This window comes from Phascolarctos cinereus, unplaced genomic scaffold (assembly GCF_003287225.1).
Source record: "Phascolarctos cinereus isolate Bilbo 61053 unplaced genomic scaffold, phaCin_HiC Scaffold_4;HRSCAF=312, whole genome shotgun sequence".
In the NCBI taxonomy this organism is placed as follows: domain Eukaryota; kingdom Metazoa; phylum Chordata; class Mammalia; order Diprotodontia; family Phascolarctidae; genus Phascolarctos; species Phascolarctos cinereus.
The window spans coordinates 56,517,743-56,542,867 of NW_027555847.1; the positions used below are offsets into that span (position 1 = coordinate 56,517,743).

The 25,125-nt window shown below is 41.3% G+C and overlaps 1 protein-coding gene across 8 annotated transcripts in view; it reads right to left on the reverse strand.

The window, feature by feature from the left end:
- Positions 1 to 25,125, reverse strand: part of TMCC1 (transmembrane and coiled-coil domain family 1) — a 284,028-nt gene that overhangs the window by 16,450 nt on the left and 242,453 nt on the right. For 7 of the 8 annotated variants that reach the window (XM_078152219.1, XM_078152218.1, XM_078152217.1 and 4 more), the window contains one exon: positions 5,084 to 6,024. In XM_078152219.1, coding sequence (XP_078008345.1) covers positions 5,084 to 6,024 — 941 coding nt within the window. Of the gene's footprint in view, positions 1 to 5,083; positions 6,025 to 8,790; positions 8,943 to 25,125 lie in introns of those variants that run through there. The other variant, XM_020981115.2, reaches the window with a different exon arrangement.

Below are 25,125 nucleotides of genomic sequence, written 5' to 3' on the forward strand. Positions count from 1 at the left end.
ATTCTTACCAGCAGGCCCACTACAGAAGTGGAAAAATGAAAACAGACAAAAAACCTTCCAGCAAGAATGGACACAGAACTCAAAACACACACACAGTACACTGGGTTTACTTGGCATGTGGACAAATAGCCCTTCACACCTCAATGGACCCTGAAGGCATACATCCTCTTCTTAAAAGGTCACATAATGTTCATTATAGTCTTATAAAGCAGGAAAATGTGTTAAAATTAACGGATTCAATAGTTATCTGGAGAATTCATTTATTGGGAATACTTTATTCTCCAAGGACGCTGGATGAGGTATTACTATGTTAGGCACTTTAACAGTGCCTTGCACATAATGGCTGCTCAAAGCATATTTGTTGAATAAATTAATGCTGTTCCTGGGGTGGTAACAGGAACAGGATCTAAACTCCATCGGTCTTTGAAGGGGCTTATGGATAGAAAATACACAGCAGGAATAATTTCTCCAACTGCTTTTCTTCAGAAAAAAAAATTTGCCTCAGGATTTAAAAAAAAAGGAAATTCAAGTCTAGAACTGATATAGGATAAGAAAATAAGTTAGCAGAAGCAACTTTTGTCTTTTGTTTTTAAACTAAAGCATTTCCTATTAGTTTAATAGATTTAAATATCCTCTTTCACCCTGGTGATCATTTTGTAAAACTGACCACATTGCCTATAGAAGAGAATAAAAACTGCCATGAAATAAATGGACTTGCACGCTGCTGTTCTAATGAGGAGATAATGGAGAGGGGTGAGGGAAGAGGGGTGGAGATGCTCTGCCCTGTCTCTTATCTTTCATACTGATACAAAGTGGGCTTTGGAAGCAATTTTTCTTTCTTAGCTCTCTTTTTCACCCAGGCCTAAATTTGACCTGAAGCACGTCAAGCCAAAATCTGGTGGATGGAAGCAGAAAAGGAAGCAGGGATGAACAAAGCCAGTTGGCAAGGCTTCATCAAGAACCAGTCAAGGCATAAAAATCTAATTTTTTTGACAGTTACTAGAATAATAGATCATGTGAGTGCTACAGATTTAGTTTGTCTCCACTTTAAGACATCATTTTACACAGTCTCTCGTTTTATTCTTGTGGGAAAGCTGGTGAGCCATGGGCTCTGTGAGCGGAGTGAGGTAGATTAGGAAGAAGCTGAATGGCCCATGCAAAGAGCACTAAGGAGAGGCTTCCTCTGATGCTGGAAGGAGGTCTCTGGTGGAATCCCCCACAGACCCGTCTTGCTTTCTGTGCTCATAAGTGACTTGTTCATCAGATTTGCAGAGGACACCACGCCTGCAGGGAGAGCTCAGTGAATGACAACGATGGGTCAGCACATTGGTCCAGGGCACATAGGATGAAATTCAATAGGGATAAATGTAAAAGTTTTACACTGGGGTTCAAAGGAGAAAAAAAATGTTTCCAGCACAAGCTGGGAGAGGTCTGGCTTGAAAGCAGTCCATCTGAAAAACACAGGAGGGTTTAGAGGACTCAAGCTAAAAATGAATCACTGGTGTGCCATGTTTGTGTTTGAGTCTACACTGAAAGAGGCCGAGGGCAAAGGGCTAAGGAGGGGGCAGTCCTCTGGCTGTGTTTTGCTCTGGACACATCATAAGTGCAATATCATTTTCAGCGCTGGGTGCTACATTTTACAAAGAACACTGATAAGTTGGAAAAAATCCAGAGGCAGGCAACCAGGACTTGAAGAAGGGCTTTGAGCAATCACGTCACAGGGGTTCATGCAAAGGAAATACGAGACATTTAGTTTCAAGAAATAGAAATGTTAGCCTGAAAATTTGCAATTTGGCTAAGTGTCTATTTTCAGGCACATGAATGGCTGTGCAGGGAGAAGGGATTGATTTTGTTTGTTTTGTTTGACTCCCAGGGCAGAACAAAGAGCAGGAGGTTACAAAAGAGCACATTTACGATTAATGAGAGGATAATCTTCTTAATGACCTGAGTGATCCCAGAATGAAATGGACTGCTTTGGAAGACAGTGGCTTCCTTTCCCATGTTGGGCATGTTGCTCAGCTAGGAGCCTCTGAAGCCCCTTGCAGCTCTAAGAGTTTGTGATTCTGTGACTTTGCATCAGTGACTTTTGCTTCTTATTCAAAAAGGTCCCAAAAGTCAGTCATTTTTTAAGCAGTTCTACGTGGAACTCTTAACCTAAACTTATGCCCCCTCTTGCAGAGGGGCTGGTTTTAGTGTAGGAGCACTATTTTTTTTATTTTATTTTAAAAACACTGGAACTTACTGCAATGCTGTCCAACAGGTTGCCACTGAACCTGGCCCCCAGGAGTATCTAACCTCTAGACACAAAATAGAAATGTGTTTGCTTTTAAATTCTCTTTCATGTTCCCTTCTTCAACATTTATGAACCTGTCTACAGAAAAAGCAGAGGGAGGACAGAGAAAGAGGGAGCTACAACTGGTCACAAAAGCCACTCCACCAAGCTTTCCCAGAAGAGCGATTCCTGAAGGAAGAGTGGGGTTCAGCTGGGGAGAAGAACACAGCCACACTAGCAACGTTTCTGCTCTACTGGAGCAGCGTTTTGTTACCTAGCTTCCACTAGCCCAGCACTGCTGCAGGAAGGCAGTCATTTCATTCCTTCCTAAGCGATTCCCTGGCCTCCTCCTGTCTTCTTTCATCAAATCTCTTCTCCCCACCTTCCCCCTGCCCCGTCTCTCCTATTTCAGCACCAAACTCCTGGAAAAAAGTGACTATATTGGCTGTTATCACTACCTTCTCTCTCTCACTCCTTAACTCTTTGCAATCTGACTTGTAACCTCATCTCTCAACAGAAAGTGATCTCTCCAAAGTTACCGAGCTCAGATCTCTCAATATTCAGCCTTCTTGACTCTTCTGCCCTAGTGGACACTGCTGATTACCCTCTGCCCTGGTTTTCATGACACCTCTCTCCCCTGGCTCTCTCCTACCTGTCTGATTGCTCCTGCCTTGGATCATGAAAAACACCCTAGTGTGGGTGTACCTCCAAGTCTCTGTCTTGAGCATTATTTTCTTCTCTCTACACAATCTCACTAGGTGATCTCATCAGCTCTCATTGGCTTACTCATCACCTTCGTGCAAATGACTCATTCTCTCTCTCTTTCTCTCTCTCTCTCACACACACACACACACACACACACACACACACACACACCCATAGACTCTCATCCCCTACCGGACATTTCAGGCTGGATGGCCCCAACACATCTCAAACTCAGCATGTCCAGACCCTCCCCCGAAACCTCAACTCTCCTGAGCTTCCTTGTTTCTATGAAAGGCACCACCAGCTTCTTGTCTCCCAAGGTCACAACACGAGCATACTATCCTCATTCTCTTTCACCTCACATATCCAATCAGCTGTCAAATACTGCCACTTCCATATCCACTACAAATGCTGCAGCCTTCTCTCTACTCACAAAGCCACCACCCTGTTTTGGGCTCTCATCATCTCTCATCTGGACTACTGAAGTGGCCTCCTAATTAGTGTCCTGGCCACAGCTGCCAAACAAAGCTCCTTCCATGTATATCTGACTACTCAATAAAGCCTTGTGGTTCTCTATTGTCTCCAGCGTTCACAACTTGGTCCTTATCCACTTTTCCAGCCTTATTATGTTACTCCCCTTCCCACACATGGTATTCCATTTCCCTCTTTACTTCTGCCTCAGTGAAGCCCTTACTTCCTGTTCCATGTTCCACACAAAGCCAATTATTAGTGTCTTCCCTCTCTAACCTATTTAATATTAATTTATAGTTATTTTCTTCACATACAGACACTCCCTGCCCCCCACCATATTGCCGCTTTGAAAAGAATATAAGCTCCCTGAGAGCAAGGAAGGGGGTATGTCTGTATCTATAGCACCTGGCACAGTGCCTGCCTGTTTACTGATTAAACACACAGTAGGTGCTTAATAAATGCTTATGTTGGTTGCTGTAGAAACCATAAACAGAAAGAAAGTTTCAACAATGTAAGGAGTTCTATGTTTTAATTTCACCATCTGAAAACTGCGGCTTGAAGATTAATTTTTTCTCAAGAAGTAAAGGTTAGTACTCAAAGTCCTTTAAGGTAATTAGATAAACAGAACACAGCTAGAATTTCATAATCAGAAAGGCCCTTACATATCTCCTAGCCTAACCTTTTCATTTTACAGATCAGGAAAAAGAGGCACTGAGCAGTTAAGCGCCTAGCCTAAGGTTATGCACGAGGTCAGCAGTGTACACAAAATCAAAACTAGGTCTCCTGGTTTCTTAGTACAAGTTGTTTTCTCCAAAACTGCTACAGTCTCTCGAACCCTGCAGCACTTTCCACTCCATCCCACTGCCTCTGTAGGACCTTGATTTGCCCTCCACGGGAGACTGTCTCTTTTAGGGCAGCTATTAGAAGTCCTAGCCTCACTGCACAAGGATGTTTCTCTTATAAGGAAAAGAAAACAGATGGAGGAAGACAACACCTGGAGAACAGCTAAGAAATGAACAATGTGAAATACCAAAAGGACTCTCGCTTACACCTTTTACACAGTTTTGCCTAAAAGAATCAGGTCCCTTGAGAAACCTCAACTGCTATTGAACTACTTCCTGCTAAATCCACTCCCATCCCAAAGTCCTGCCAATATTTAATAAGGATAACAGACATGTTTATCAGGACTGATTTCCTGCATGGTTTCTTTTCTCAGTCAGCTTTTTAATACTGTACTCATGGACTAAACACTTAACAGGATCTGATTACATCTCACTTAGCTCTGATTCCTTCAATTGACTACGATGTAGCAGAGATCAACACTTGCCATGGACTAGTTTGTCTTCTTGAAAAATCTGTCTTTAGTGACACGACTGCTAAAGGAAGAGGACTCAGACTTTCCAGTCCTTGGAACTGAAGACCCAATCACTGGAGGAGGAGGCCAGAGCCCACATGTGCTCCTCTTCCCGACTATAATGCCTTGTCCACAGTGACCCAGGAAAAGTGGCTTGATCTCCCTAAATATGCTGGTTATCTATCAAAGGGAAGAAATGCCAGCTAGCTCCTCTTCACCTGACTTCCTAAGGAGCCTACCAACCATGTGACATAAATACACGACTGTCCAACAGAACTTACCTGTATCGCTCCTCCTGTAAGGCCTGCATTATTAAGGAATAGTCCCTCTGATAATGCTCCTTGAGGTTTTCAAAGGATTCCTCTAGCCTGGCCTGTGTCTCTCGGATTTCCTGGTTCTCATGAAGTATTGCATCAAACCCTGAGCTCTGCATCTCCAGAGTGTTTGTTCTGGAGCTGGAAGCTCCCACAGGGCCTCCCCCAGTGGTACTGTTGGCTCCCACTGAGCCCGAGGTAGCACTGGAACAGTCCTCCTCACTACCATACTTTGGACTGGACTGAAAGGTGGCAATCACTCCCAGAGGCTTCCCCCCAGGGCCATCCTCTATCTGCCCTTCCTCCAACGAGTCTTTCAGATTAGAGATGTTGTCTGCGCTGCCAAACTTGTTCCGGATTAATGAGGCGATCTCTCGAGGCTTTGAGACGACAGCTCCTGCGGCCGAATGGGTGGCCTGGGAGAAACTGGAAAGTCCACCTTTGACACTGTCCACTACCCCCTCGCTGAAGCCGGTCACTTTGGCCCCTACATCCTTCAGCCCCTGGTGCATATCCCTGAAGACATCCTTCGGCTGCCGGGGGATCCCATTCTGCTCGACCTCTCGGAGCTTCCGATGATAGTGTTCTAGCTTCTTTTGCAGCTGCAGGATCGTTTGGGCTGATTTCTGGTTTTTCTTCTCAAATACCTGCTTGATACGGGCAGTCTGCTGTTTGTCTGCGTTGTTGGCAAGCTTCAAGTACTCTGCAACGTTATCGTCCCTGGCTGTCTGCTCGATTTTGATCTGCTCTGTGAGCTTGAGGATCTTTTGCTGCAGGTGGGTGATAGCTGCTTTGGTGCGCTGTGGGTCCGGTGTCCCATCCACTGAGTCAGTGTTGATGCTGCCGTCAGTGCTAGAGGTCACCGCGCTGGATGTCTGAGCAAGGCTGCTTACTTCCAACCGATCGATCTAGTATCAAAGGAAGAGAAGTGGATGTTAAAAGGCTGCTGAAAGTAACAGCTTTCCTTAGGAATGGGGCAGGACACACTGCCCACCCTTTCTCTGGAAAGGCACCTACACATAGGATGTTTTTAAATGCCTCCCTTTCTCCCTTGCTGGTTCTCCCTACAGTTGGACTTTGTATTAACTGAATCACATAGATTAAAAACAAGCAATTTTATACTAAAGATAGATATATTTAGCAGCGGTTTTTTCTTTATAAAAATTCACATAAACATCTTTTAAATAGCAGGATTTAATGGTGCAGTTAAATATTATCTGAATTATAAAAATTGACACAGACAGCTTTTTAAAGGTACACAGCCACTGTGTAAAGGCAAAGCCCACCTCCATTATAATACCCCATTCTACAAAAATGATTTAGTGTGAAAAGATCAGCAGTTTACGGATGCCCAGTCACCTTAAAATAGTGATACAGTTCACAGATTAAATAAAGTGAACTTTCATCATGCCTGTGTATTTTTACCCAAATAAAGTCAAAACTAACAGGTTTGCTCTATAAAGTCATAAACGAAAGTTGGACAGGATTTAATTTTTCCTACCTGATAGGTTCGGATAAGCAAAAGTAGATGAAAAGACATCTTTAGAAGTTGAGAATAAAATAAATAAATTTTCTCAAATAATTTGTAGTAATTCATTTGAAGCAGGCCTATTTTATGAGATTGATAAAAAAGGTCTTTTAAAAATGAGCCAGCAATGGGGCACCTAGGTGGTGCAGTTGATAGAGCGCCGGCCCTGAAGTTAGGAGGACCTGAGTTCAAATCCAGCCTCAGACCAAACACTTGACACTTACTAGTTGTGTGACCCTGGGCAAGTCACTTAACCCCAACTGCCTTAAAAAAAAATGAGCCAGGAAATAAAAACAATGTTAAAAATGCATTTTTCCCTAACCTATAAAAATCTGCAGCAAATTCTGGCATGATAACAAACACATAGTAATAATAAGCTACAAGTAAGTGATTGAATATGGCAATACCCCGATAATGAGAAATGGTCATGAAGGAGCTAAAACCTGAAAAAGTCATTTCAGTACTATACTCAAAGTTAGGTCAAGTCTTACAGTGTGAACAAATTTTTTTCTTCTACGGGTAACCACATGCGGAAATTGGAGAAAAATTAGAGAAAGGAGAGTCAATTTAAGCTCAAGAAAGTTAAATTATCCCCTCAAGGCTAAGAGTCCAAAGAGGAGAGTGCATAGAGACTAAGAAGGAGAAAAACATCCATACTGATACCTACCTTGGAGAGTGGTAATAAATGAGACAGGAATAGGAACAAAAGAGTTGTAGAAACTGCTCCCTATTAAGAAATTAACAATAAAATAACTACTAGAACACTCCAATAAATAATTTCCAAAGGGGATATAAAATTAAAAACTGACTACTTTCATCATGCACTTCTCCTTAGCCCCCAAGGGAAAGAATCTTCTCTCTTTCACTCCCCTCCCGTGTGTGTGTGTGTGTGTGTGTGTGTGTGTGTGTGTGTGTGTGTGTGTATTTTAAGATCTCATACTTTTTGATATTTCAAAGAAAAAATCTGAAGTACTTCTTACAAGCTATTGGAATATATTAAACTTGAAACAGTCACACCACACGCAACTTAGTTTAGTATGTCCTTAGATATGCATATATCCTTTTCTCCTGAATCTGCCTTCTGTAAAAGTCTGGGGGCAGGAGTTCAAGCTTAAGTTCTTAAGAGCATTTAGTACTTTGTTGGAGTCAACATATTACCATTAGTAAAAATAAATGCAATTAAAATATATACATTTTAATATCTGAAGGTAACAACTAAAGAACCTAGACATTCTGGTATTATTTTGAATACCCTCCTCAATTTTGCTGAATTTGCAGGGTCAGTAGGTTTTAGTTTCACTACTCTGGGCCTCCTGTACATCTTCTTTGGGAATTCTAATAAGCTGAGAAATGACCAAATCCTGGGCTGTAGCAGGAGGGAGGAAGAAGAGAAGCCGGTTCTGGTACTCCACTTGCCTGGAATCACAAAGTAGTTTGGGATGTGATTTCTCATGAACCATGGATCTTTTTAGATTGTCTAGCTCCTTTGAATCGATCTTATTCAGGACTTTAAGTTCCATATGGAAGCTAGTATTTTAATGTTTCTCTCTCTGGGGAAAAAGGAACCCACAAAAGTCATAAAAAGTTCAGTGGGAGCTTACTTTTCTGAGCGGCACAAAGTCAACAGTTGATATACTACCGTAACTCCTCCTAGGTACTAGATGCCCTTATCATCTCAGATTCTGAACTAATATCTAAATGACTTAATATAATGAATACCTCTAAAATATATGTGTGTGTGTCTGTGTGTGTGTATGTATGTATGTATGTATGCATGTATGTATGTATATATGTCATACGGGTAACAGGAAAAAGAATCAAAGTTTCTTAGGCCCCTAATTTTCCTTCAGAGATTTGGGAATAGTACTTTTTGTGTTCAACCCATCTGGTGATGACTTCCTAAAGAGGAAATTGGAAATGGTTGAAAAACTTGATAGCTCCTTGGGGAAGAGAAGCATAATTTATACAGATATACATGGATCACACTTGTGGGTAAAAATCTGTGTTACAGATAAACAAGCTTTGTTTATATACCTCAAGTTTTAAAAAAACCTATGCACAAGAGACCTTCAGCCCCCTTTCCTAAAAGCACATTTAGGGTTAGGCACAGGAAGGCATCCCCACAGGAAGGTTATTTCTGTCCTACCTGGGCTTTCCTGAGCCACAGCAACTTCTGCCAGTGCATGCTTCCCACCACTCACATCTGTTAACATGTCTACACAATCCAGCTGACAGCAGCTCTCCTCAGACTTCATTCTCTAAATAAAACTAATCCATTATTTTGTCAGGGAAGTAGTTTTAAAATACCTGAAACCATGAATCACTCCATTACTCAGTAACTCCTCCCCAGTAACAGGCTGGCACTAACTTTAAACGACTTTGGGGTTGGGGGAGGGCGAGGGAAGAAGCAAGATGACGTCATCTGAGTCAGGAACAGAGTCCTTAAAGGGAAAGTCTCTCTAATTTTTTTGAAGACCTAAACTACATTAAAGTAACAATACTGAATGAAGTGATGAAAAGACTGAACTTCTCTCATTGAGTGGATTTTTGATTTCTATTTTTAATGGGCTAAAGCTACAACCTTATTTAACTGTAAATATTTACAGACTGAAGAAAACTTTTCCTTAAGTGTTACTTTCCTAAGTCTTCTATAGGCATAACCTAGTGACCTGCACAGATTCTGACCCAGTAATATTGAAAACTTCAGTAGATTAGTGAAAGTGTGGGAAACAGTTACAACAGTGGTGTTAATAATAACAATGATACCACTATCAGTTTGTAAAGGTCAAATTACTTCAGAAACACCATTTAGTGTTTACTGAATAACCATCATGGGCTAAAAATTATTCAGACTATCCTCCTCATTTCTCTAATTCATTCCTCACCTCTTGCAGCCAGGTATGAGCTCCAGCGCTCTCCTGGGAGGTCTACTCCCATGTTTAGCAGCCCTGGAAGAGCTGTACTGGCTATCCTCATTTCCAAAGAGGTCAAGCTGATCCTGGATAAATTCTCCAGGAATCTGAATTCTGTTCACTGACCTCAGCAAGGTGCAGGGCCAACTGGTTGACAACTGGGATCTTGAGGGGGAAGTGATATCAATGGCAGAAGAAGGGATAAGCTCTGAACCTGAAAGCTCCATAACTCACTGGAAAGAACTCTAGCTGTAGCTCTTAACATCATTCACTGTGACCTTGGGAAAGTCATCTAACCTACATGGGGCCTCCTAGTTTAGATGGCCTCTGAGGTCCCTTCTACTTTTCCATCTACAATCCTATGAACTTTTTTTCAGGTACTTTTTTGTTGTTTAGTTGCTTTTCAGTCCTGTCTGACTCTCTGTGGTTCCATTTGGGGTTTTCTTAGTAAAGATACTGGAGTAGTTTGCCATTTCCTTCTCTAGCTCATTTTACAGATGAGAACCTGAGGCCAACAGGGTTAAGTGACTTGCCCAGGATCACACAGCTGCTAAGTGTCTGAGGCTGGATTGAAACTCAGGAAGATGAGTCTTCCTGATTCCAGGCCTGGCACTCTATCTACTGTGCCACCTAACTGGAGGCCAAGTCACTCAGCGACACCCCCCATGAGAACAGTTTGATTAAGTCAGAGGGTTGGTACTCAACCAGATCAGCCTTTAGAACAGGGTAAATTCTAAGACTATTCAATTTGTTGAATTTGGTTCCCAGTCAAGTCACAATGGGAAGATGGGATCTTGTAAAACAGAAAGAAACCTGGCCCCAGGCACACAGTAGTCAGAAAAGCAGGGCTCCTTAGCACTCCCTAATGAGTCTTACCAAATGTGAATTTGTGATTCTGGCTGCACAATATACTTACTTTCAACACAATGAAACTGTTTGATTTGCATGTATCCTAAGCAATATATTCTAAGTTGCTCTGCAGCCTCCAGAATATCATAATACCTTTAAGTAAATCAGATTCACAGATGAAGGTCACGAATGCAGTCATATGTCTCATAGCAGACTGTTTATACTTAAAGGAGAGTTTCCCTTTCTCCTCATTTCCAGTTCTATGACTGATCTAATGGAGGCCAAAAGGAAAATATAGTTCACTTCATGAAAATTAACTTTTTTGCTAATTTTAAGGAGCGTGTCTATTCTGTAGAGTTTTGTACCTTTAAATACTTATGTATTTAAATACATTTTCTAGTTTAAGAAGGTATTTGAATTCATGCCCAAACAATATATTTTAAAAAAACAAAACAACTCTTTCTTCACTAACTAAAACTAAAAGTTGACTTCCCCATGGCAAGTTCCCTTGGCAGTTCTTTCAGAAATCTTGCTGAAATGAAACTCTCTTATCTCCTATACCACTTAGGGATTTCCCTCTGAGCTTCTCTAAAGTGTATCCTTATGTCATCTTGAGTCATTTACACATTCCCTCTCACCACCAGATGGGGAAATACCCAAACACTGAGACTAGATTTGAGGAAGATCCTTCTTTTCTTATTCTGGAGTGGTAGACCTCAGTTAAAAAGAACTTCTCTCCTTCAACTGGATTCTCCCAGAGTCCTTTCTGTCAGTTTGTAAAATTCCAACAGGTATTTCTGATTCTGAAGTGATTTTATAAAATAACTGGGGAGGGTCTTGGTGGCTCTTCACTATTTGGGGATTAAAGTGTCAACAAATGACCAAGACAGATATTGGGGGGAAAGGACCTTCAAGACTCTATGATCCCATGTTTCCCAGTGACTATCTGTAGTTGCTAGGGATTCAAATTACACCTGAAGACACTGATTCTCATTGTAGAGAAAGAAGCTCATTTCTAGAAGTAAACTATAGAAATGTTTCCTATGTAAGTAACTGGCTTGCTGTAAATTTAGAAAGAAATGAAGTTAAATGACAAAATAATTTGTTGTCATTTGATCAGGTTTCATCTTATATTTTAAAAACAGTATTAAATTTACTGTTTACTAAGTGGCTTCCTAACACTGTGGAAAGAGGCATGAGCCGAAGAACTAAACCTTTTGTTGCCAGCATTCAGTCAATTTCAGGGGTGAGGGGAAACATCTGGCTAGAGGAAGGTGACTGTGGGAGAAGGTGACTGTGGTGGAGAATCTCCTCCAGAAGTGAGTTGTGTAGTCTAAGCACCAAATGTTGAGAATTTCAGCTATAAATAGGGATGAGTCAAGATACTTAGTCATCTCAGGTCTCGTAAAGCATAAGACCTAGCTAAGAAACAGAGATGCTTCTTTTCCCCAATCTCTCTCTATGCTAGCATATTCTTCCTTTCCCTTACCTTTTTATCTCCCTCCCCCCTTTCTCAGACCTTCAAATAATTATCTCTTATCCAGTTTCTAATGCAAAACTCCTATCTATTACCTAAATTCTTCAAGAACAAGCACTTATATACTGATCTTTATCATCTGTCTCAAAACCCACTGGATAAAGATTCCCAGGCACAACTGCTGTTAATGGAGAACTACAGGGAATGATTTTCTTTCAAATGTCATAGATCTATGACATGATCCAAGAATGTGCTGGGCACGTATAGTGAATGCACTGCTCTCCTAGACTCCAAGTATCCTCAGTGCAACTGAAAACAAAATTATTTTGGTCACAGAGTCAAAGTGTTTGCTGGAAGAAAGCCTTGAAAAGATGGCAGTATCCGCAAATCTGTCCATTAAGTTTTTTTTTTTTAAAGGGATCATCATCAAATCTAACTCAATTTCTGGGATTCTGTAACAGTTGCTTAATCTACAGATAAAGCAGCCTGATGTTCAAAGATATGATACTAAGGAGAATATCAATGAAGGGGATAGAAATATTGCCAAAACACAGACATCCTGCCACTTTTCCTATTTAGAATGTTTTCTTCCCAACCCCAGTCTCTCCTTTCCCCTTCTCACAATAACTGGCATTTGTAACCTTTAAAGGTTAGACTCCTTACATACATTATCTCATTTGGATTGTACTCAACAACCTAAGAGACGGATTCATTTTGCAGATTAGGAAACTGAGGTATAGTGTAGTTTGCTAACAATGAGATTTGAATCTAGCTGTGCCTAACTCTAAAATGGGTATTCTGTCCACTAACTCTTCTTTATCTGCCTCCACTTCATACAACTCCTTATACCAAATTCAGAGAAAATACATCCAGGGGAGTCTGTAAATGCCTTAAGCTTCTTAGCTTTCCACAATATTAATGGCTTCTCCACACCTTTGCCCCCCGAAAGAGGTCAAGAAGACACAGAGGACTGAAATAAATGAAATAATATTATTTGTTCTTCCCTTAGACAACTTACAAGCTAACAAGTGAACAAGCATTTATTATTATACATTATTAACTATGTGTCAGGCACTATGCTAAGCACTGGGGATGCACAGAAAGACAAACACAACCCTCCACCCTTCCAGTCCCCAAACCAGTCTCTGCTGTCAAGGTGCACACAGTCCAAAGGGGAGAGGGGGAGGCAGGAGGAGATGGGGTTGGGAGACAACATGCAAATGTGCTGTACAAACAAGGATAAACTGGAGATAATCTCAGAGGGAAGATACTAAAATCAAGGAGAATAAAGCTGATTAAAATTAAACGGCAACAACAACACTGGTCAGGATACCCGGGTGCTGGTTTGTCTGGGGCCAGCTGCAACGTTTTAGCAATCTGCTTTGGCTGTTAAGCAGCTGTGTACTTTACTGGGCACACCCCAAAAGTGATTAGATGGCTACAAAAGGAAGGCACCGCAAAAAGAAAACAGAAATTATAAATGTTCTCCTATGTTCTTCCCTTAAAACTATTTTTCTTTATTGTTTGGTCACTGATGTTGCAAAGTTCAGTATGAGCATATTTATTTTAAGCATGTTTTACTCTTTTGCCCTGTACCACAGCGTTTTGTCAGTATTTATACTGGCCCATCTGCTGACAGAAGGAAGTATTCAAAGTTGAAATTACATAAGAACCAGAGGTAAAGATTTTAGAGTCCATTGATGCTCTAACAACCGGAGCACATTTCCTCCCCAAGTCACTTCTTTCTTAGTGCTTTGTGTCTCTATCAAGAATCTGTTTGCTGAAATCAGATGACATGTCAGTTATTCAAGGCAGAAACTGGTTCCTGCTTATAGTACTCTATAAACAAAGACACAGGAAAAGGCTTGGCCGTAGAACACACCAAGAATGAGAACATGATAATGCTTCATAATTACTTAGAATCTGCATACTAGATACAGCTATATAGCTCTATCCATCCTCTCTAAGGATTCCATGATAATATCAGACCACAAGTACCAAGCTTTGAGAATAACAGAATAACCTGTGGCACTCTTGAAAATACTCATCAGTCTATATCCAATGAAGCTTTTATAAACTAAAGTAGATCTGCAACTCTCCAAACAGCCTCCTGCCTTCTTAACCAGACTTGCCATCAGAGTTTTAAAGGCAAACAAACCTGTTCTGTTTACTCACTGTGGTGAAATGATCTTATCTCTGTTCCTCCTGGGGGTAATTTTGTAGTGCCCTGGCTGTTTTCAAGAAAGTTTCCTGCTCTGCACACCAAATATATTACTTCAATACCAACTAGATGAAAGAGACAATCCCACTCTCCTCCACCCCTCAAGTAGAAGACAGCTATCAGAGACCTGGGCCTTGGGAAAGGGCCTGCAAATTTCCCTGGAATACCTGATTTAATTCCACAGGTATTTATTAAGCACCTACTACCATAAGGTACTACACTAAGTGTCTTGCTCTCAAGGAGAAATATGCGATAAGCACACACACACACACAAACTATAAAGTAAAGTGTGATGGGGGCAAAGAAGAGATCCAGCCAAAATTGTCTAGGAAAATTTACAAAGAGATGTCCCACTTTCAGCTGGGGAACTTGAGCAGAGGCTTGAAGAAAAGGACTTTAACAGGTAGAGATGAGGTAGGAATACATTTCAGGAATGAGGGACGGCCTACACGAATGCCAAGGAAAAAAGAAAAATGCTACTAGGTTCAATATTCCTGTGTTGTATGTAAAGCACTGGTTTTAGAGTCAGGATATCTTGATTTATAGGCCACTTTAGAAGCTTAAAACCTGTAAGACCCTAGGCAAGTAACTTAACTTTTCAGGTCCTCATACTCCTAAGTTGCCCTCTCTATCTCACAGGGGTTTAATGAGGAAAACTTTTGTGGACCTTAAAGCTCTCCACAAATGCGAATTATTTGTTGTTATTATTATTATTATTGTTGCTCTCTGACTCAAGGAAGGTAATAGAAAATAAGGCTAGAAAGGAAGGTTGGGACCAGATTGTGGAGGGCTTTAAATATCAAGCTAAGGAGTTTTTATTTTATTTTTGAAGTGGATAAATATCTACACCATGGTTATAGCTGAGCAAATGAAGTACAAAAGGAAAGGTGGATTACTGCTCAAAAACCTCTAGTTTCTAAAAGGAATATTTGACCTTACTTTACACCCCTAAATGTCTGGTTTTTGCCTTTAAACCAGGAAATCTTGGTATAAAACCTTAATACAATGAAGGAAATTTTAAATAGAGAGTGTAGGGCCCCATTTTTTTTGGCATTGCTAAAAATAGATTTCCTCTTCAGTTCTCTTCCTTTCTTCATGAGTCAACTTGACAAACAAGTCCCTGGGTTTCACAGAAGGAAAGAAACTCTGGCAGGGAAAGAAACAATTTCCCTACAACAATTTTCAGTGATCATGATGATGGGGATGACAAAAATGGGAATCTACATGGTGCTTTACAGTTTTTAGAACACTTTCCTTGCATTATATCACTTGAACCTCAGAGGTACTCAGTGACTTGCCCAGCCATGATCACACGGCCACTTAAAGTATTAGAAATGGAATTTGAAACCAGGTCCTCCTGACTGAAGAAATGGTTTCTATGAGTAGGAGTCAATTCAGCAAGTATTCACTAAACATCTGCTACGTACCAGGATTAAAGGAGGTCATGTTTGCAAAACGTACTTGGTACAGTGCTTGGCACACATTGTGCTACAAGGTGAAAAGACAAAATCACAAGTGAAAATGTCTGCCCTTGAGGAGTTGACATTCTATCGGGGAGGGAAGATGCACACACAAAAAAAGTATGTGCAAAATGTATTTTGGTTTTTATTCAGATCCATACTTTCACTGGTGTCAGGAATTCTTCTTACCAATGCTGAGACATAACTATTCTTTGACTCATAGTTTAAGAGAGATGCCTGGGATCCTAAGAGGTTGAAAGATTCTTTTGGAGTCACAAAGTTACCAGAGGTCTGACTCGAACATTTCTTCATCTCTCTCTCTCTCTCTCTCTCTCTCTCTCTCTCTCTCTCTCTCTCTCTCACACACACACACACACACACACACACACACACACACACACACACACACACACACACAGGGCAGGGGGAGTAGAAAGGTGGCACTAGCAGCTCCATGGGTCAGGAAAGATGAAGTGGGGCTTGATCGAGGCCAAGACGAAAATGAGGAATTCCAAGTAGAGAGGAGGAGGGAGGGAGGGAATTCTAGCCATGGGTAACATCCAGCCATAGAGTGCTGGGGGGTGGGACAGTGTGTCAGTTTGGCTAAATGCAAGACTATATAAAGAGGAGTCAAACTGAACAAGGCTGGAAAGGTCTACTGAAGCCAGGGCTGTAAATGACAGAAGAGTCTCTACCTAGAGGCAACAGGCAGACTCTGGGATTTAATGAGCAAAAGAGTTTTGTAGTCAGCTCTGTTTTAGGATTACCACTTCAGCAACCATGTGGAAGATGGTTCTCTTGGAGTTGACATTCTATCAGGGGAGGGAAGATGCACACACAAAACTTGGAGTTCATTTCAAGTTGTATCATAACCTGGGTCTCCTGACACCTGGTCATTAAACTTTGGTTGCACAGGATCTATGGAGTTTATGGATTCATCTGAACTAGGGCTCTGACTATGTGTGTGATGAAAAGAGGACACATGTGGAAATGCTGTGGAGGCAGAACTGACAAGACTCAGTGACTGACTGGGTTAAGGGGGTGAGGAAGAGTGAGCTAAGTAAGTGGCCAAAGAAAGTGGCCCGTGAGTTAAGCCTTGAACAAAAACTAAGTTTTCATTGGTCATATTAATCATGATTTTGGTTGAAATTTTTATAGGTATTGGTCTATATATTAACAAAAACATACTGTTTTTTAATAAATAATCAATATTCTCTGAATATCCATCTTCACCCTCTCACAGCAGAAATGATACACAATCCTCTTCTAAGAGCAGTTAACTTCCTTAAGGAACATCCAGGTTGGAGGATGCACAAACTGACAACAGGCAGGTGACCCATTGGGCCCTCTTTACTAGCAGAGGAGCTAAAGAATCAAAACACCCTGTCACATCAGCAGCAACGAGGCTTTTCTGTGATGCCTGGGAAAGGGCCATCAAAGGCAGCCATGACGCAGAATCAACTGGCTAAGTTAGGCAACAAAGAGAAGGGACTAATTGTTTCAGTTCAGGGGAAGAAAGTAAAAGAAACGAAGTCTTGAGCTTAGGCTTTGGAAAGGCAGTTAGTTTGTAGCCACAACATCTCAGGTTATGCCCAACATACTTGAGAGCTTTTATGAACCAGTATGGTTTCAATGGAAATGAATCCTAAAACAGTAATGACGACTTATTGAATATAAACAGCTTTCAATTAGTGGTAATGGTCCCTCCCAGATTACTGAAAAACTCTACGTAAGTGAGATCTAAATGTAGAATATTAATAGCCAATTTAGAATGTTCCATTCAAACTCATTATAGTGTCTGTCAAGGAGCAAAATCAATCAACCAAAGTACATTTACTGTCTACCATGTGCCAGGTACTATGTTAAGTAGTACGCATACAAAGACCAAAGTGAAAACAGTCTCTCTGCCCTCATGGAGTATATAGTCTGGCTGGGGAAGGCAACATGTAACAGATATAATAATAAGCTGGAAGGGGATACTCTAAATAGGAAGTATGCTAATAATTCTGAATTAAGATAATTTGAAGCTTTTTTTTTCATCAGCCTGTGAGGGTTAAAATCCTGTTTGGAGGGGAATTTGGGGCTGTATTGATTCAGCCTTATTTTAAGTCAATTTTTTTTTTTGGTGAGGCAATAGGGGTTAAATGACTTGCCCAGGGTCACACAGCTAGTGTCATGTGTCTGAGACTGGATTTGAACTCATGTCCTCCTGACTTCAAGGCCAGAGCTCTATCCACTGCGCCACCTAGCTGCTCCTTCTGGAGAGGGGGTGGTGAAGGTAGCAGCAAGTGGTAGGGAGCTAGCTGAGGAGCATCTCCCTGGGGGACATGACACAGCACAAGATCACAGGAAGCCAGATCTAGCATTGGAAGGGATCCCAGAGACCCTCACTTAATACTGAAGAAAATGGAGGGTAAGTGCCTAGTACTGCACAGGTCAAATGTAGCTGAGGTGACACTGGAATTCAGGTTCTCTGCCTCCACAGCCAGGAAACTCTGCCTTGTGCCAGCAGGGGAGACTGTCGTCTTGGAAGAAGTATGTCTTAATTATTTGAACAGCTAGTGAAATTTCTCTCTCATCAACAGAAAAATCAGATGTTATTATGAAGAGATCATACTCTCATCCTAGGTAAGCAGATGTTAAATTTCATGTTGCACTGGCATAGAATTTTGAAATGTCAACCAGGTAAGGTAGGAGGTTTTATCTCTTGCCTATGGAAACCAACCAAAGAATCAGAAAAGAGATTGTCTCAGGGAAGAACAAAGTGTGATGATACAGCATACCTGTAGAAGGCCAGGAAAGGCCAGTGGCAACAAGACTGGTCTTATGAGCAGAAATCAGAGGCTTTTTTTTCCCCCAAAAAGCTTCAAGACTGTGAGGCATAAAGGCCAAATCCCACCCAGGTTCTGCAAACAGCAGCTTCAGCTGTCTACATGATAGTCATGAAGTTATGGAAAACTAGGGCTAGGAAAGGGCCTTGGATATCATCTAGTTCAAGTTTCTCAATTCATGACTAAAGAAACTAGGTCCAATGTAGGAAGGTGACTTGCCCAAGGTAATGCAGAATTTGAGGTAGACTTTGTACTAGGACCTGAGTCTTCTGATTCCTGGATCAGAGAATTTTGGCCACACAGGGTTTAGAAGTGACTCTGGTAATTATCATTAATTATCAAAAGTATTTGCAACAACACCTTTAATTCCACTTCTCCTTGCTCTCACTCCCCAAATAACCAAATCAACTCTCCATAGCCCCATATACGGAATGAATGTCTATCTGACATGAACAAAGCAATCAGAATATAGCTTGAGATGAGGACTGCTAAGGATTGCACAAAGACAGACAGCAGAGGACGGGTGTCTGGCCCAGGTGACTCTCGGGGAGATAGGCAGGGTGAGGGGACTGCTCTAGGATTTCTGGGATATTCAAGGCAAAGCAATGAAGTCAGCAAGGGACTTGGGAGATTAATGAAGACAAAGGAGCTGTTGGTATGCTTAAGAAGGAAATTTTAGAGCAGGAACAAAAGGTTGTCAAAGACTTACTGTGCCCAACAAGAAGTAGACTATTTTAGGAAAATTCTGTGCCTAGAACTCATGGAAGCCATCAAGTCACTAGGGGCAGAGATGGCAGCAAAGAGAATAGCTCTGCCCAGGAACTGAAGAGGGGCCCCAAGGACCAGAGAAGGGAAAGATAACACTGCTTCAGCAAACTGAAACGTTCTGGACTCCACCGTAGAAACAAATAAAAGGGAAACTCACCTGTAAACTCAAGACACCAGGTAACATCTGGAAAGTTAAAGTGGCCTTTGCCCCTTTAAGTGGAAGACTGTGAAAAAGCTGTGTTTGATATTTTTGTATCTAAGAATTCTGTGTCTTTACATGGGGTCCCAAAGCACAACAGAAGAAGATAGGTTGTAGTTTGAGGGGGTACCGGCCATTTGGGGGAAGATCTGATTTCCCTGGCATGGAGTGGTTATCAGCAAAACTACAAGTACAAGGGCTTCCCTGGGCCCTGTTTTATCAAAGTCACCTAGGGACTGGGCCTTGTGATAGAGAGAAGCTGCCTTTGCCAATGCTATTGGGCACTTGCTAGGAAGGACAATCTAAGAGAGCTGCCTGAATTGGAGGTGTCAAAGTCAAATGGAAACGAGGCCACTCGTGTACAGAAGGATGGGGCACCATGCTGACTTGTTTTTAAAGTGCCACATTATATTTTCATTTATTTTGGTAAATATTTCCTAATTACATTTTAACCCGGTTCCAGAAGCACTCGAACCTGAAGGCAAAGGGTTTGCCCCTTCTGGCTTAGAGCACTAACAGGTTAAATGACTTGTCCATGGTCACATGGGCCAGTATGTTTCTGAGGGAGAACCTGACCCCAGATTTTTCTGCAATGAAATGAGTTCTCTATTAATACAAGTGGGCTTTTCATTTCTGAATTTTGAAAGAAAAAGTGAAAGTTTGATATGGATTTTAGTGAGATTCTTGTAACATTTGTTTTAATTCAATGAAGAGGATGAAGATATAAGATATGGCTGTACTAGAAATTATAGGTACCCTAAATAACAATTTCTACTATGCATTAGTAATGGTGGATACTTTAGGTCATCTTTAACTTTCTGTTAGTTAATGGTGATGCTTTTGTTTTCTGGTGACCAGAAATGGAAAATGAAAGCAGCAGAATCCCAGCAAAAAATAAAATTATGTTAAACTAATGTGTGACTTTGACTCAACTCAAGAAAGGACCTTCTGACAATGAGAGCTATCCCCAGTGGAATAAGGGTAGATGGGTAGGTGACCTGGGTAGGTGACCCACCCAGGACTGCCAGGCTCAGAACTTAGGACATGTGTTCTACTGCTGCTGTGTTGAAAGTCTGACCAATGGGTGGATCCCCTCAGGAACTGACTCCCTTCCCTCTCCTTCATGTGCTGGGCCCTGCCACCTAATTCCTGGGCACTCATTCAGCTAATATGCTTGCCTTGGGACTCACTTAACCTCATCTGGAAAATAACCAAGTTGCACCAGATGATCTCTGAGGTCCCCCTGTGGTTCTAGAGCCACAATCCTCTCTCTGATCCTTCCAGGGAAAACTCTGCTTGACCTCCGGGCATTACAAAGGGGAGGGGGACATAGGAGTAAGAATCATAGATAGGTAGCACCCCACCCCAAGACTGGCATTCCAGCTGGGCCTAGAAGTCTCCAAGCATACCCACTCTGAATAGCATCTCTACTCATCACTACAGCAATAGTTATTTTCTGTTCCAGAAACCCCACTACTGGTACTAATTTGTCTTGGTTCTTTCACATGTACTTAGGGTTCTGATACTGAACGTAATGAGCTAACACTTTCAACCTCAAAAAGCATTTCTTAGGGACATATGCACACAGATACACACATGGAAATATAAAATAAGTGACATTTCTACAGCGCTTTAAACTTTATAAAATGCGTTATATACTTTATTTTATTTGAGCTTCTCAACACCCCTGGGAGGTAGGTATTATAGTTATTCCAACTTTATAAATGAGAAAACTGAGGTGAAGTGACTTGACCATGGTGACACTGCTAATAAGTATCAGAGGTGAAATAAGAACACAGATCTTCCTGATTTTAAGTCCAGTATCCTTTCCAACACCCAGCTCATGCAGTAATACCAGAATATGGTACTAGAAAGCTACCAATATAACAAGGATACCACCCACGTGACAATGAAAAGATGAAAACCTTTCATTTGGCTTTGAAAAACTCATGTGAGCATTGTAAAGTAGTTGGTCCTTACCTGGGATTCTAGCCCAGCATTTCATTTCAAGGACAGGCACTCTGCTGGCCAGTGGCCTATGGCTGAACACGTCCACTGGGCCACCGGAGTTCTGTTCTTACTGTCCTCCTGGAGGCCATCTCCCTTTAGCCGTGCTCACGGGCCCTCCTCAACCTTTCTGGCCTAAGTTTACTCTTGGTAAATCAAGGGAGTTGTTCCAAGATGGTCTTTGGGCTTCCTTCCAGCTCTGAATCTATGATCCTCGGAGGTCAAAGAAGCAAGTGAGAGGACCCCAGTGGTCATCAAGTCATATGCGTAGTCCAGAAGGGGGAAGCTGTTTTGTGACGGAACAGGAATCTATGGACTTGTCCTACATCTGGTAAAGTTTTGCGGGGGGTGGGGGGGTGGGAGAAGTGTCCCTGATGTTACATTGTGTATTGTTCTACACTTAATTGCAATGCATTGTTATAAAGGGGAGAGTATAAAGGATATCTGTGTCCACAGCAATCAAGTATAGCTGGAATGATCAAATTTGTTCTGTGTAATATCTAGTATTGATTGGTACTTTCATAACAATGTCTGATTGCTTTGCTTTAGAATGTTTATGTATAATGTTTTATGTGTGTGTGTGCTAAGTGAGGGGTGTAATACATTGGGTTTGTGATAAACTGGGTTTATAATAACTGGGTTCATGACACTCAATGCTTATCACATACATTCTTCTGTGGCTCTGCTCATGATATTCCAAAATTCAATTATGGGGGGATTCTGTTTAGGTATTTTCTGCTACACCTTTGACTGGCTAGGACATCACTGGAAGTTTTTGTCAGTTTTTTAACTGACAGATCAGCTTAAGCATGGAATACTTTACAAACATCGCATGATCTGTTTCAATAAAAGGGCAAAGCACAACATTTGAAAGGATCAACTGGGTGTCATATTGACTCTGTACATGATTTGTGTACTTACTTACATGTTTGTATATTGTTCCACCCCAGTAAAACATAAGCTCTTTGAGGACACAGATTGTTTTATTTTTTCTTTTATTTCCAGCACTCAGCATGGTGTCTAGCAAACTAAATACTTAATAAATGCTTAATCAAAGACTGAATGGATTCCACAGCTTCCAAGACAGCTATAAGATGCTCAATGGCCACAACAATTTTGCTGTATGGGACCTGGCCTTGAAATCTGACTTGATAGAAAACTAAGGGTACCACAACAAACAAAATGGAGTCTGAGACGGCTGAGCAAGAATTACAGGGGGAAATCCAGACAGGAAACCAACAACATGGATACAATAGCACCGTAAGGACTCTTTCAGCTCTGGCAACCTGTGAGCCTGGGACTTGATCAGTTTGGACACTTCCACCAAAGATCACAATTCTTCCTTACTTTAGCCGATGGTGTCGTGAATTGCTATGGCCAAAATATTTCATCAGTTAACGGCTAAATTTTCATGATGAGTATCTCTTAACTTAGCTAGGTCAGTCCTTGGACAACAAACTCAAAGCAAGTCACAAGGCCCATACCTGTAATCAGGGAAGAGCTGAGCTCAAACACTTCTCTGTCATAAGTCATTTAACCTCTAGGAACCTCTATCTTTTCATTTGTAAAATGGGAACTGTCACACTTGGGATATTTATTGCACAAGGTTCTTGTAAGGATCCAATGAGAAGCTTGAGAAACTGTATAAAGCCAGGTATGATTAGCAGTAGGTGCTTCTAGAGCTATTACTCCAGCTGCCCAGAATCCACAGTCATCTTCATACCATGTTGAGGCAGTGAAGTAAGACTTTAATACAGGGTGCCATCTCATAATTGTAACAGATATGTAGCCAGGGCAGGGAATGTTTCCTTTTTCCCCTTCTTTGCCCTAATACCAAAGACATGATGTGCCCCAAATATGTGCTGGAGGCTCAGTAAAGTCCAGGTTTTCTCCTATGCATCCCTATCCATTTTATGTGGGGCTGGCTGGCAACAACCTAGGGTTTCTTGAATAATCCTATTCAGTTTCTTCAGATATTACTTGGGGATTAAAGACAGATAAATGAGAAGAAGTTGGGATGACCTGTCAACACATAAACAAGCAAGTAATATTTACTTTGACAGGGGATATCATTCGCATGTCAGAGGAGAAATACATCGAGATTTGTTATTGACATACCCTAAATGTCTGCTGGTGACTGGGACTCTTTGAACAAAAAAGAATGGTTCTCATCCAGCTTCCTGAACAAGCCTTTGAGGCCAGGGTCAGCAGGGATAGTAGCAAAGGGAAACAAACTCAATGGGTAGGTCTCTAGTCTGACACCAAGTCATGAAAGTGACAGCACAAGGAAAACAGTGTCCTCTGACTTACAGGGAAAGAGGGAGGATGTGTCAGTGAGGAAAGATCTGTTTGAGTACTGGGCAAAAAGTTACACAGAGCCCCAGGAGGAGCCAAAAGGGAAATGACGCCTGACACCATCTGTCGTGAACTGTGCAGAACTGAAGGAGAAACCCCAACAGAGAAACAGCCCCAAGTGGCAGCTGCCAGGAAGCTGCTTGAAAAGAGATATCTTTATTTTTTCAAAAGCTTTCTTAAGTTGTCTTTGATATTTTTCCTCATTAATTTTGTGGCTTGTGTTTTCGTGAGGAGTAAGTATCAGTGTGCTGGGTGGTCTTGGGAATCAATTTTCCCAGGTTTTCAGGGAGGAGCTGTGAGTAGGGGGTGGGAGTGGGGATGGGGATGGGGTAAGGTACCTAATAGGTACTTAGGTCCTTTGTATTATAAAAGTCTGAGACATAAGGATTTATGGATAGAATATGTATAGATGTCAGGCTAGGCATACAGTTTCTTAATTATCCAAAAGATAATTAAAAACAAATATATTGAGCAGTCAAATTGTTATCAATACTATAAATCAATTATATAAACATTCTTCATGGATCTATGTTATAGGTCACAGAATGTCTGAATTGGAAGGGTCTGCAGGTTGTTTCTATAACTCATGTTTTCTCTCTACTCTGAATAAGAGTAAAATTTATTTTATTTGATGAAGAAAAGTATGATGATTTTTCAGTCTAGAACATAGCTGGAATTCACAAAAATTCATCCAACTTAGTGAACAATTTTTGTACATTTTTATACATTGTTCAGTATAGTATTTACACATCATGGAATCTCCCCCTGGCCCCCACGGCAAAAAAAAACAAAACAAAACCTCTGACAAGAAAAAAAGGTAGAAGTGAACACATTCACTTGAGGTTTTTACTTAAGATAATTTAACCCTCTGAGAATTCCTCTAATGTAACTTTTGTGATAAATTCTTCAAAAGCTTGGTGGACAGTCTCTGCTACATGGCTAAGGTCAGCAGAAAAATGAAGTCCTACTGTGCCTACCAGTCAGTCAGTCAACCAACCAACCAACTATTTGTTAAATACCTCCAAATGCCCGGCACTGGCAATGTGAGCAAAGAGAAGAAATGATCCCTGCCCTTAAAGGTGCGTACATTCTAAGGAGGGAGATAACAAGTACACATGTAAAATACGTGCAGCATAAATGTAAAGTTAGTAAATAACAAATATATACAGAGTAGTTCCATACAAGTTAGTTTGGGAGAAAGAACACTAGCAGTTGGAGGGATCAGGAAATGGTTCCTGCAGAAGAGAGTGCTATTGTGAGGAGGTGAATGGCGGGAGTGATCCAAGGCTGAGATTTAATGACAGATGAGCACGAACAGGATGAGAGGTAAGGGATTTGAGAGCAAGGGAAAAGGTGGGGTTGAAAGGGCTAATTTTTAGGTTGAGATTAGAGGAGGAAGAAA